Below are 13,374 nucleotides of genomic sequence, written 5' to 3'. Positions count from 1 at the left end.
GGCTTTTCCCTGCCCATGCTTGTTTTTAATACTACAGGTATTTTCTACGGCCTCCTGCTTTGCACCTGGGCTGACTCCAGCCACTTATAAAGCTGGCTGGTTTTGCTCAGGATAGAATCAAGAGAATTGTAGAGTTGGAAAGGACTTTGGGGGTTATCTAGCGCAACTCCCTGCAATGCAAGAATCTCAACTGAAGCATCCATGACAGGTGGCCATCCAACCTCAGCCTTCTCATGCTTTATATGAGATCCATGTTAGCATGGACAGAGTGGGTTTTTACCCACATGAGTGGCTGGCACAACCCCTTGGATTGTGAAATTATATTAGTTTGCCTTTAGATAAGCAGGTGTCACTTGTGAGTTCTCAGAACTTCAAGGTAGGAGGAAAGAGGAAAGCAGTTCTCAAGCTCCTGTTCCAGGCCAGTTGGTGAAATTGTGGTTTTGTCTTGCAGGTGGAACAAGAACAACTGGATAAGATTTGGCCCAAGCTACGGGTCCTGGCACGATCTTCACCCACAGATAAACACACACTTGTTAAAGGTAAGGACTTCTGAGGTGACGGAACTTGCCCTCCAAAGAAATGTCCTCCAGAAAGTGGGAGGGGGAAGAGAATAGAGGGGGCAGAGCCCAGCTCCCTATAGCAGCATTCTGTGCATTCGCCTTTAACCTGCATGTGTGAAACAGACCTTTGCTTGGAAAATTATATCCTGCCATTCCAATGTGGGAAAGAAATACTCAATGCAGCTTTCACAACCAAAAGTAGTTAAATAACAGTTAAAAAAATTAAGAGAAATAGAATCATGGAATTGTAGAATTGGAAGGGATCCTGAGAATTGCCTAGTTCAACCCCTTGCAATATGCAGCTGTCCCATACAGGGCTCAAACCTGCAACCTTGGTGTTATCAACACAATGTTCTAACCCAGACTTTTCCAAACTTCTCATGACACACTTTTTAGGCATGCATCATTTTGTGACATGGCAATTCCGTTTTACTAGCAAGTCAGAGGTTATATTAACCCCTTTCCAGGAGCGCGGGGAGCGTTCACACAACACACCCACACACTGCAGCCAACACACTAACATGTCACGGCACACAGTTTGGAAAGCTCTGCTCTAACCAACTGAGCTTAGAAAACCCCTTTTTCTTCATCAGCAGGCAGACTGAACGCTTGCCGAAACAGTAAAGTCTTCAGCTGACAGTGAAACATTGGCAAAGGGGAAGCCACACAAAGCTTCTGGAGGCAGAGAGTTCCACAGTCTAGGTGCCCCAAAATAAAATATATCCTTGCCAACTATACTTAGTGGCATGTGTGAAAGGGTCTCCCCGGTGATCTTTGGTGGATAGCCTCATATGGGAAGAGGCTGCCCTTTTGGTATCATTGGCCCTAAGCTGTAACCACCACAACCTGAATTGCTTTTGGAAAATGACCCATTGCGTTGCCGCTGGATGCTTTGCTGCCAGTTTGGGTCTCTCTGTGCCTGCCCTCTACTGACGTTCCTACCATCTTTCAGGAATTATTGACAGTACCGTTGGAGAACGGAGGCAGGTGGTGGCTGTGACTGGGGATGGCACCAATGACGGCCCAGCCTTGAAGAAAGCAGACGTGGGATTTGCTATGGTATGGACTAATTGGTGTGTTGGAAACCAAATGCAGCAGCATGTGGGGTTAGTGATTTGCTTGTGTGTGCCTTGCCATAATGGAGCTGATAAGCGGTGTGTGTTAAAGCTCTGTTTTTATTCTGCTCTATTTTCTGTTTCAGTTTTTGCACTTTGCAGAAGTCAGGAATGTTACAGCTCAGGACAGAATCTCACAATCCCTGGGCTCAGTAGGACACAGCAGGCAAGCATTAGGAAAAATTGGTCACCACAGGATACCTGCTTAATACTTCTGAAGCTTGCTGGGATTGTTCTGGCAGCGGCAGATTCTGTAGTAACTGACTGCCACCGTGTGTCTGTAATGGAGTTTTGCAATAAGCCTAATTGCCTTCTTGATCTGCTGCCATGGTTCTTCACTGAGGTGCAGGAGGAGTCTGAGCAGAGAGTTACTGCCTAGGTTTCTACCACACTTTTGGTGTTACAAAGGGGGACAATCAAAATCACCAGTGGAATCTGCAGCAAAATGTTGCCATGTTCCATACCCTCATCTTTGATCCACCATTCCCCCCCCCCCCCGCCACCCAGTTTTGTGTGCCTCCCTGCCTGTAATAGAATTATATGCCCATTGCTCAGTGGGCTGTTTCAAGCCTTCCCACCCTTAAACTTAGCAGGTATATATATATATACGAAAGCATATCTACGAAAGCATATATATATATATATACACACACACACACACACACACACACACCCTGCAAATTGTGAGGTTCTCTGAGGCCTTCCTCTTCTGCATGGATGGTCCCATTTTTGATACATAAGAGCTGACACTCAACTCTGAACTTCAGAAAGAGGGAGTATTTTATGTCTCAAAGGGCCTTGTATTTCATATACGCCAATCAGTTAACTCATTCATGTTTTTTGGGGAGGGGATTATGGGATTAGCCATCTAAATCCTCCTGCCATCTCATGGTCCTCATCTGAAACTGGAAGGTGCCTGCCATTTTGAGCGCAAGCCTATCTCTGTGGAGAACCAGTCGTAGCAGCAGAACGACAACCTATTGCCAGCTTGATCTCCTCATTTTCTCTCCCTCAGGGCATTGCTGGAACAGATGTGGCTAAAGAGGCCTCGGATATCATCCTGACAGATGACAACTTTACAAGCATAGTCAAGGCGGTGATGTGGGGTCGCAACGTGTATGACAGCATCTCCAAATTTCTGCAGTTCCAACTTACGGTCAACGTAGTGGCTGTGATTGTGGCTTTCACAGGCGCTTGTATCACGCAGGTAACATCAGTCAAACGGGGAGGGGTTTTATCTATAGCTTAATGTTTGGAACAATTGAGGTGTCTTGGAACTAGCCGTTCTGAATGCCATTCCTAGCTCTGCTGGGCCTCTTTTGTTTTGGAGCTTTGAATTTCACAATGTCTGGTCTTGATGCAGGGCAGCGTGTAAAGACCTGTGTTACAGAGATGGTTGGGCTGGATTTCAAAGGTAGCCATTTCCTTGTTGGATCCAGCCCAAAGATCCATCTAGCATTTCCAGCAGTGGCCAACTGCTCCTGGCAGGTCTCAAAGCTGATGAAGAGAGCAATCCCTTGTTTGTCAACAGCTTCTGGTAATCAGAGGTATAATGACCCATAAAACGGAAGATCTAGATGGCTATTGCATCTCATAGCTAGCAATCACCTGTCGTCTGTACCAAGGGATGGAGAAACTGCAGCCTACAGATGTTGATGGACTACAACTCCCATCATCCCTGAACATTGGCCATGCTGCCTGGGACTAATGGCAGTTGGAGTCCTGCAACATCTGGAGGACCATCCTCAGCTCCATACATTTGTAGAGATTATTGCAGCATGGAAGCACTTGGAAAAATCGCTGTCATTGCCTATTGAAACATCTCTGCAACGATGAAGACTGCATAGATATTATTTTTTATTAATTAAATGCAAGTTGGTGTTCTGAAAATAGTTAGGAGTTGGAGCCTTAAGGATGCACAAAAGTTATTTGGGAGAAGATTATAGATCATAGAATTGTAGAGTTGGAAGGGACCACAAGAGTCATTGAGTCCAACCCCTCAAGATGCATGTGCTCTCTAAACTAACCGCCCACTCTGCACTAAATAGTTAGTAGTTTAACACTATAGTTGTAGCATTAGTATTCCTGGGCTTTCAACCTGACCATCCCTGGATGATTATACTAGTGGGTTAAGAGTTTGAACTTGTTGCATGTCAGCTCCAGGTGAGCAGCTGGGGGATTGGGGAGACATAGTCTTGGACCAGAAATGAAATGCACTCCTTTCTGATGGATGCTTCTCCCTTTGCAGGACTCTCCTCTGAAGGCCGTCCAGATGTTGTGGGTCAACTTGATCATGGATACCTTTGCTTCGTTAGCCCTTGCCACAGAACCCCCAACCGAATCCTTGCTCTTGCGCAAGCCATATGGCCGCAACAAGCCACTCATTTCCCGCACCATGATGAAGAACATCCTGGGGCATGCTGTGTACCAGCTCACCATTATTTTCACACTGCTCTTTGCTGGTGAGAGTCAAAGATGGAACCTGCAGCCTTTAGCACAGCGGTTCTCAACCTGTGGGTCCCCAGATGTTGTTGGACTACAACTCCCATCATCCCTGAGTTCTGGCCTTGCTAGCTAGGGGTGATGGGAGTTGTAGTTCAACAACATCTGGGGACCCACAGGTTGAGAAAGGCTGCTTTAGCAAGACATGAAACCATTAGGTTGGGTCTTGGAAATCTAGGTTCTCCTTTCCCTATATCTACCCATCCTTCCCTTCTTCCCTCCACAAAAAAAATTGTGGGCCTTAAACTTAGCTGGCAGTTATCATTTATAATAATTCTATGGTAGCCATTGGTTGAGTGGCTTAGCATACAGGAAAGTTTTCAAACAAGGCTTCTCTTTCAATAAAATGAAACTGCTCATGCAGCTGATTCTGATAGCTGGCTACTCTCCCATCTATGATGTAGACTGCCAGGAGCCAGTGGCGGAGCAACATGCTGCAGCCCCCGGAGTAGAGAACAGGCAGGGGCATGGCGCATTGTCCGTAAGGGCGTAGCACATAGATGGTCCCAAGATGGTCTGGCACGCATCCCGGGGGGTGGCTGGGATGACACCCTTTCCCCCAAATGGTACCTGGTGTGGCGCACTCTCCCGCCCCCCCCCCCTTTGTACACCAGTGCCAGGAACAACTTCTATGTATGATCTTGCAGGGTTCAGAGGCAGAAATTCCATGGAAAAGTCATAATGAAGACCATTGCCTGTGCTGAATTTCTGGCTGTTGTGCAGCTTTGACACAGTCTGTCAGGAAAAGAGAGTCTCTATGGAGACTATATGACCAATACATTTAATCCTTGTCCAAGGGAAGAGCTTTAATCTAGGAAATTATGCCTTTCATCAACACAATTTAGCTATTCTTTTGCCTTTTAAAAGCTGTTTTACATTGGTTTTTTTCTTCAAGTGATGTATTTAAATTTGGACAGGTTCAAGTACAAGTTAATTGGACTTCTTTTGGCTTCAGTCTCATAAAGGGAGCTGTCTAATTTTCCAGCAGCTCCTTATCTAGGACTGACAATCCTCATTCCAAATACAACCCTCAGTCTGCCCTGAGAAGACATTAATGCAAATTGCACCATCCTTTTTGTGTGCATGGGTCTGGTTTGTATCATCCTGTTGCCAATATCTGAGGCTTTGCAGAATGCAGACTTTGGCAAGTACAAGTAATGTGGAAGGACAGGGAATCAAGACAAGGATAGACGTCTCACTTTCTGGATTCACTGGCCTGATATGTACCTCATATTAAACCATAATTTAAAAGAAACTATTCCCACCACACTTATTCCCTCGCTTCTGCTGCGGTACAGAAAAAAAACAAGCCAGAGTCTGGGTTGCCATGTCATCTAAACCTATGCTCATGGTTTGAGCAGTGAGCCCATGCACATTGAACCATAATTTATTTTGAACTATGGTTTGATGCATTTTCTTAGTTCCATGATTAGTGTCTACGTTCCAGTTGGCTGGTGGAGTTTAAGAAGGCTGAAAAGCATGTCCCTTGGCATACACAGCCAATGAGCTACTGTGTTGCCTCTGTGCACTTCCTTTGTAACTGCAGGGAGCAGCTCTCTGCAGGGTGTTTGCAGAATTACAGCAGGCTCTCTCGGAATGGTCCCACCCCACGGCAGTCCCTATCTTTTGATACCCTGTTTTCCTGGAGACACTAATGTCACATTATATTTGTCCCACACTCATGAGGGCTAGAAGCCTAGCTTGGATTTTGGACTTGTTTTAAAATGAAAGGTGAAATTCTCAGGAAAACACAAATACACAAGCAACAGAAAGTCCCCAAATATGAAAATGTACCGAACAAGCCTATAGAGAACGAAGTGAAAATGGATACACACAAGACAATAAGCAATACACATTCTTGATGGAACACCCGATATTAGCCTGCTTTGCCAAATGAGTCTTTTTCAAACATATCCTAGCAATGTTGAGTCCTTGGGAAGAAATATTTTCAACCGTCTTCTTAGGGAATGAATCCAAATTCTTCATGTGGATCAACAAGATCCTTTATTGGCCATTAAAACAGTCTAATGTTAGGCAAAACAGTGTTCCATTGGGTGTGTATATTGCTTTTTGTCTTATGTATATCAGTGTTTATTCCCTTCTGTATATGGTTCTTCAGTACAGCATAGCATATTTTCATATTTTGGGTCTTTCTGTTGCTTGTGTATTTCTACCTAGGGAGCCTTGCTGCAAGTTGTGCATTATCCTTGAATTCTCAGGAAGCTACTTTGTGTGCTGGAAGAACAAGCCTGTGCTGTTCAGAGACTGAGTTGCTTAATGGCACGCAAGATATGTTTGCAGTTAACCCTGGTTTGGGGATTGTGTCCTCTACTGTGTTGTATAATCACATCATAATCTCTGGTGTCTGTGTGTAGGGGAAGGTTTGTTGTTATTCTTATCATTTTCTCTTCAAACTCTTCTTCTGCTAGGTGAGAAATTTTTTGATATTGACAGTGGCCGGAACGTCCCCCTCCACTCCCCACCCACTGAACACTACACCATCGTCTTCAACACTTTTGTCATGATGCAACTGTTCAATGAGATCAATGCTCGCAAGATCCACGGTGAGCGGAATGTCTTTGAGGCCATTTTCCGGAACCCCATCTTCTGCTCAGTGGTGCTAGGAACCTTTGTTGCCCAGGTAAATTATATTGGCTAAGAGGCAGGCGGGAAGGGGAACGTGAGGAAATGGAGAGAGAAAACTGGAGGCGGAGGGGACTATGAAAGGGAACACTGTCGGAAGTTGTTGTCTGAAGCATGCTCCTTGACCAAACACCATATAGCTTTTTGTGAGGCTGACCACAGTAAGGCCTTCTATGGGCAATCCATCCAGAAGATAAATTGTATATTGAGGAATCAGTGATCTGACAAGACAGGCCTACCTTGCAAGTGTGTGGGAAAACAGAAATAAGATGATTGGATACAAGAGTTCTCTACTCGTGGGAAGGAGGACAGCTAGCATGAAGAAAGATCTCTTCTCTGGAACCAGAAAGACAGTCTCCAGGTCATCTCCAGAGGTGCAAGGTCTGCAGCCTTGGAGGTTTTCACCTTTCTAAGAACCCAAGGGGTGGAGGAGGAGGCAGCATCAGTAGGCAAAGCAGAGAAAAAGAGTCCTCTTTCAGTCATAAGAACATAAGAGCCCTGGTGGCTCAGGCCATCCTATTCTCACAGTGGCCAATCAGATACCAATGGGAAAGCCCATGAGTGCAGCAGCATTCACCCTACTTGTGATTCCCAGGAACTGGTATTCAGAGTCAGATAGATTGGCTCCCTCGTGAGTGGAGAGGAATTGCTTCTCTCAGGATACCTCTGCTTTATTCCCACAAAGCAGACAGTTATATTTTAGTGTGTTCAGCCCACATGGACCTCAACCCCTGAAGGCACTAGCCAACAGGAATGTTGCTTCAGCCCAGACACTGGGAGCAGGGGGGTCCCTCTGAGTTGTCAGAGGTCTTTCCTCCAGGGCAACTCTTCAAAGGTTTTGTACAGTTATGTCAGGGAGGACAGGGATCCCAAGGGTTAGAGTCAAGGGAAGTCGAGCCCAGTGCAGAAATCCCTCAGGGCACTTTCCCTGCCAAAGGCTAGGGGACCCCTTCATCTCTCTCTCCTTTCCACATAGAGACCAGTCCACTACAGTAGCTGAGCCATATGGTATTAGCTCAGCTTTTCCTGCAGGCTCAGGCAGTTCCATTTCCTGCAAACTTGTGTGACATCATTCACAGGGAATAAGCCAAACCATCTAAGCCAAAATCTCGTCATCATTTTTGCAACAAGTTCTACCATGTATCAGCTGATGTAATGCATGGTTTGGCTACACCCAGAGCAGATGCCCCAGTTACACCTCTCACATCTGAGGAACTCTTGCTTTCAGACTTAGATGAGTTTCTGAAGTGGCTGGGGTCCCCAATGCTGATGTTTCAATGCACATTTCATAGCTCTTGAGCCCACAGCTACATCCTCCAGCAGCCTTCACCTCTCTGAACCAATCCGATTGAGAAATACCTAGACACATGGTACAGATGTCTTCCCTTCCGATGCCTTATAGTGGAATCTCATTGAAGAAAACTCACAACTCTCATGGCTAGTCTGCTGGCTTTCATTATGCACATCAGGGCAATAATACACATTGAAGCTTGGATCTGATTGTGTGGGTCCATGTTATGGTGCTCTGGTAACATGCCACTCAAACCAGCGATGAGGCTAATTTTTGTGGTACTTAACAAACTATGTTGATGCATTCAGGCATGACTCTGGCCCCATGCTGTGGACGTGGTATTTACACAGAAGAGCTCACCTTACGTGTGAGGTATCACCAATGCACTGGTGGAAGTTCCTTTTTCAGTTTTATGATGTGAATAAGCACTTTTCTTATATGATGCAAGAATGGGAGGAAAGGGAGGGGTCCCTTGAGTAGGTCTGAAAAATGACTTGGAGCCACCTTCTGTCCTTTGTCCAAAGCACACCCTGCACAAATGTAGCTAACTAGAACGTGACATGCAAGTTGTTGTATGTTTTTGTCTAGTAACATGCCACGAGTTACCTGAAGAAAATTTAAAGTGTACTGCTTTGGAAGGTAACAATTCTTTCTGTACCTCCATGGTTCTTTTTTTTAAAACCACACCTGATCTGACTATGCTCTTTTTCCTCTTATGCCACAGATCATCATTGTAGAATTTGGTGGGAAGCCCTTCAGCTGTTCTGGACTCACCTTGAGCCAATGGTTCTGGTGTGTTTTCATTGGTGTTGGAGAGCTGCTTTGGGGACAGGTGAGCCTGAACAAGATATGGCCATGTTGTTAAAGGAAGGCTAAGCACCCACCATACCTCTGAGTACACACACTTTGCAGCTATGTGGGTGCAAAATTTGGTGATGCTGTTAATAGTCCAAAGTGCTTTATGAAGGCAAGACTCACCTCCAAAAGCATAGCAGTCTTTAAGCTTAGATCAAGGATGGGGAACCTGTGGCTTTCCAGATGTTAAGTCTGCCGCTTTCATTGACCATTGACCATTCTGGTTGGGACTGATGGGAGTTGGAGTCCAACAACAAGTAGAGAGCCACAGGTTTTCCCAATCCCAGTTAGATGTCTAAATTCATGACCCAGGCTTTAAAGCAGAGAATGGTCAGTTCTGTGCTGCCACAGAACTGATTGAATTAAGGAGGCATGATTGTCACTTCTATTGTCATGGGGAGTTTTCATTGAGAATAAATTCATCTACATTAGTAACTCTGATTCTGTCATTGGGAAGGAATTCCTTTCTTGGGAAGGAAATGTTGTCTACTCCTTTTTACAACCAGCTTTACATTTTCACCCACTATTTCTCTCAAGAAAACTGTTGTTGTTCTTCCTTTCTCCCTGGTTTCCTTCCTCTGAAAGTGAAGTCCTTTCAAATGCAATTGCACACATGTGAAGAGTCATTTTGTCAATTGCACAGGCTATATGAAAAATGTTGTTTATTCTGTGAGCCAGGCTGAGGTCCTGAAGCTGTCCAAAAGATTAAACATAAATTACCGGTAATTAAATAAAGCAATAGATTTTTATTTTTTTAATGCCACGATAGTGCTTAGCACTGCTTGGGATGCCATGACCCAATTGCATGGGGAAATTGTCCAGAGTTATGGTGCTGACCAGATAAGCGTCTGGTTTTTTTGAGACCCAAAATTGTACAAAGCAGGGAGGAATTAACCTTGATTGTCCTGTATGTCTCTAGTTGATCAGCAGCATTCCAACCAATCAGCTGAAGTTCCTGAAGGAGGCAGGCCATGGCATTAACAAGGAGGATATGAATGATGAGGAGTTCACTGAGGGTCTAGATGAAATCGACCATGCTGAAATGGAACTGCGGCGAGGACAGATTCTCTGGTTCCGGGGTCTCAACAGAATACAGACTCAGGTACAGTTTTCATTTCTCCTCTGCTAGGGACTTTTGACTGCCTCCATTGGCGACTCATAGCTGTGTCCTCTCCTGCCATAATCAGAGCCCTTCCCAGTGAAAGCAGGGCTGCGTGCCATGGAAAGGGATGTGCCATTCACACTGCTGGAAGAGTTGGGCATCAATGGCCTGAGCTAGTGGTGTTGATGTACATGCAGCTGAGCAGATGCACTCACCTGGGCTTTTTCTAAGCATCAAGGCAAGTCTCTGCATGCACAGGAAAAGATGGAGCATTTGATGCCAACCTTCTCTCCCTGCCTCTGTGATGCAATTATTTGCAAACAAAAATAGCAGTCCTGCTGAGCTATGCATGTGGTCATTGCTCAAGGTCCCACAGTTTGCCTCCAGATCTTTGCAGCCCCACTAAATATTTGAAAAAGGACAATCCATCTTGCCGTTGATTTACACTAAATCCTTTGCCGCTTTTGCCATGGCCCTTAAAAGTGAACCTGGATAAAGCCATTACTTATGGAGGATTCCACAAAAGGGAAGAGCAGGCCCTTGTGAAATCAAGGGGAATGTGTTCGCTACTGTTCATGGACTTAGGCTGACAGCACAGCAGAGAGTTTCCTCCTTCTGGAGGAACAAACACAGACCAGACTGCAGATATTTCTGATGGTAAAAATAAATTCAGCCACTTTATTCAGGGGCAGGTTCCCCTGAAGATTCCAGATGAAGATGAAGTTAACATTAACCATTCCTTGCAGATATATACACACAGAGACCATGAATATTGCAAGAACTTGCATTGGCTTACCAAGTTCCAGAACCTTTTCTTCATAAGTTATAAAATGTGTTTTGACAACTATTCACCGAAAACAAGGTTACAATAGTTGTGCAGACACTGTGACTCCAAGCACATTCTTAGATTCTGGATTCTTCTCAAGGAGGTGGCATTCACAGAACAGAAGTCAGCTGCAGTTTCATGTTTAGCAAAGGTTGCATCCACAATACATCAACTTTCATAAGGTGTAAGGACTGGCTGATTATTAAAAAATAACAGCAGCAACATCCATCTTCTTGAGCTTGTATAACCCAGTCTAGATTGTTGCTTTAAGATATTCTTTTAAGAAGAATATAAGGAAGGTTAGCTCCACTACTGTCTTTCAAATGAAATGGCTCTGACCTCACTTTTTGGGCTTTTTTGCATATTGGGGTAATTAGTCATCTCAAAGCCTTGCACTATCCTAACGAAGCAACCTCATGCAACCAGCAATCATTACCAGTCTTAGACCCCCACCTGCATTTAAATCAGTATCATTCCACTTTAAACAGCCATGGCTTTCCCCAAAGAAAAGACCCTTATTCAAAGACCCTTATTCTCCTCAGAGAGCTACAGTTCGCTGAGTTTCGCAGGATAATGGATTGACTGTAATACCTCTCTGAATATTTTAGCTCTGTTAAGGTAATAGGAGTCTCCTAACAATGCTCACACGCTTCACAGACCACAGTTGCAATATAAAAACACAAAATACATACCATAATAATAAACAAAAACAATAACACCCCCCCACAATGTATATTTTTTTAAATGGCATGATATTGCTTTTAATATATAGGGCAGATGGGATTTTTTTTGTCATTACTCTGAGTTCAGTGATGAGAGTTTATTCCTGGGGCCTTCCTAACCACTGGTGACAACTCACTGTTGCATGATAGTTATTACCATTATACTAGAGATGCTGATATAGTGTCGCATAATTTTTATAAATCACTACCCTGGGCTCCATTGGGAGGAAGGGTGCGATATATGTTTAATAAATACAGATGAGGCAACACTAATTTCACTGCTTTCTTCCTTCTGCCTGCCAGGGGATGCACTAGTATTTAAAAGCCAAATCTAGTGTATGGTGTATCCCAGTAAGCAGGAGAGATTGATGGGGAAGATAGAGCCAAAGGAGGAAGGGACAGAGGGCATGTTGAGGACTGAGCTTTGTGGAATGGAGGTCCTAAGTTAATGCTCAGCCCTTTCCTTTTCATTGTATGCCTTGAAAAGTCACAGAAATTTGCTATTTGTCTAGTTGCTTGCCTCCATGATAGGAAACCAAGCCCTTGAAGGAGGCAAAATGATCTTGGGTGAATGTCTGCATGAGACCTGGATATGAGTTATATTTTACATGTATTTTACCATTGTGATCTGTGACCACCTGGAATGTGGTTCTTTGTACTGTGCATTGTTTTAAAAATATTGTTTTGATCCGCACACCCAAGTCACATGCAAAGGATGAAATGAAGACCGAACCTACTGAGTTTGCCAAAGGCTGCATGTGGGCATACAGTTTGACGCAGCATCTAGTTGTTTAAAGTTCTGATGCTGCCTTGTATCAGATGGGCAAGGTCACTGTTGCATGTCACTCACTGCCTAGGATGTTTCACTGTGAGTTCCAAGGAATGCAAAGACCCATCCTGGGTCAGATTGCGCATCACTTGAGGAGAAGTGTCTGTGTTTAGTTGCCTGTGCTGGTCCACAACAAAGTCTTCAGAGGGAGAGCTGTTCAGTATCATCAGAAGTGCTCCTCTCTGTACTCCAGACATGGCAGATGATGGTAGGTACAACCAGACATAATATGGTATTGCAAAGTTTCCTGAACTGTAAGAAACCCTCATCAAGCCAATAAGGAAGAAGTGACCACGTCCAGTGTGTGAAAGAGCTGTTTCACTGATGGAGCTTTGCATGTTCACTGAATGGACAACGCTGCCTACTACAGCCAGCACTATGCAAATGTGAGACACCTTGAGTGGTTGTGGAGTTTTTTTTAATGTGTGATATGTAATGTAGATCTAAGCAAGCTGGAAACCAAAGCTCCTGGTAATGCAGATTCTCCTGTATCTGTCTTCCTTTGGGAAAACAGTGGGGATTCTTTTTACTGCTTGCATGATTAACCACTGAAACAGTCTGCATCCAGGATACAATAGCCACAGTTCTTCCCTTCTGAGCAAAAGGCATTTCCAGCTGAGATAGAATGACTTGCCAGTGCTTAGAGCAACCGGAGGTTGTACCAGTGCAGCAGCTTTTTCTGCCCTTCCCTTTCCAAAACCAGGAATGATACAAAGAACACTTTCTGCTCTTGTGATACTTCTGCATGCTGCTGGACCCTTTCTGCTTTGGGATGAATGGACAAGCTGCTGCTGCAATTAATTCCAGCTTGGTTGTTATGTGACTTGTTTCCTAATGTTGGCCAAACAAAATGACCCACTCTGATTCAGGGCCTGGACCTTGGCAATAAGCCTGGCTGGCACACACCACTCCTGGTTAGAGTTTTCTGC

At 44.6% G+C, this 13,374-nt stretch overlaps 1 protein-coding gene across 18 annotated transcripts in view; it reads left to right on the top strand.

Moving 5' to 3' along the window:
* ATP2B4 (ATPase plasma membrane Ca2+ transporting 4) overlaps positions 1-13,374 on the top strand; it is a 168,430-nt gene that overhangs the window by 134,701 nt on the left and 20,355 nt on the right. For all 18 annotated transcript variants that reach the window (XM_083744842.1, XM_083744857.1, XM_083744847.1 and 15 more), the window contains 7 exons: positions 452-539; positions 1,513-1,619; positions 2,691-2,882; positions 3,924-4,137; positions 6,607-6,818; positions 8,836-8,943; positions 9,886-10,068. In XM_083744842.1, coding sequence (XP_083600968.1) covers positions 452-539; positions 1,513-1,619; positions 2,691-2,882; positions 3,924-4,137; positions 6,607-6,818; positions 8,836-8,943; positions 9,886-10,068 — 1,104 coding nt within the window. The remainder of the gene's footprint in view (positions 1-451; positions 540-1,512; positions 1,620-2,690; positions 2,883-3,923; positions 4,138-6,606; positions 6,819-8,835; positions 8,944-9,885; positions 10,069-13,374) is intronic.

The sequence above is a fragment of the Podarcis gaigeae genome (genome assembly GCF_964106915.1).
Source record: "Podarcis gaigeae genome assembly, chromosome: 6".
Classification (NCBI taxonomy): domain Eukaryota; kingdom Metazoa; phylum Chordata; class Lepidosauria; order Squamata; family Lacertidae; genus Podarcis; species Podarcis gaigeae.
The sequence above is the reverse complement of the archived record's forward strand: the minus strand, read 5'-3'. Positions and strand labels throughout refer to the sequence as shown.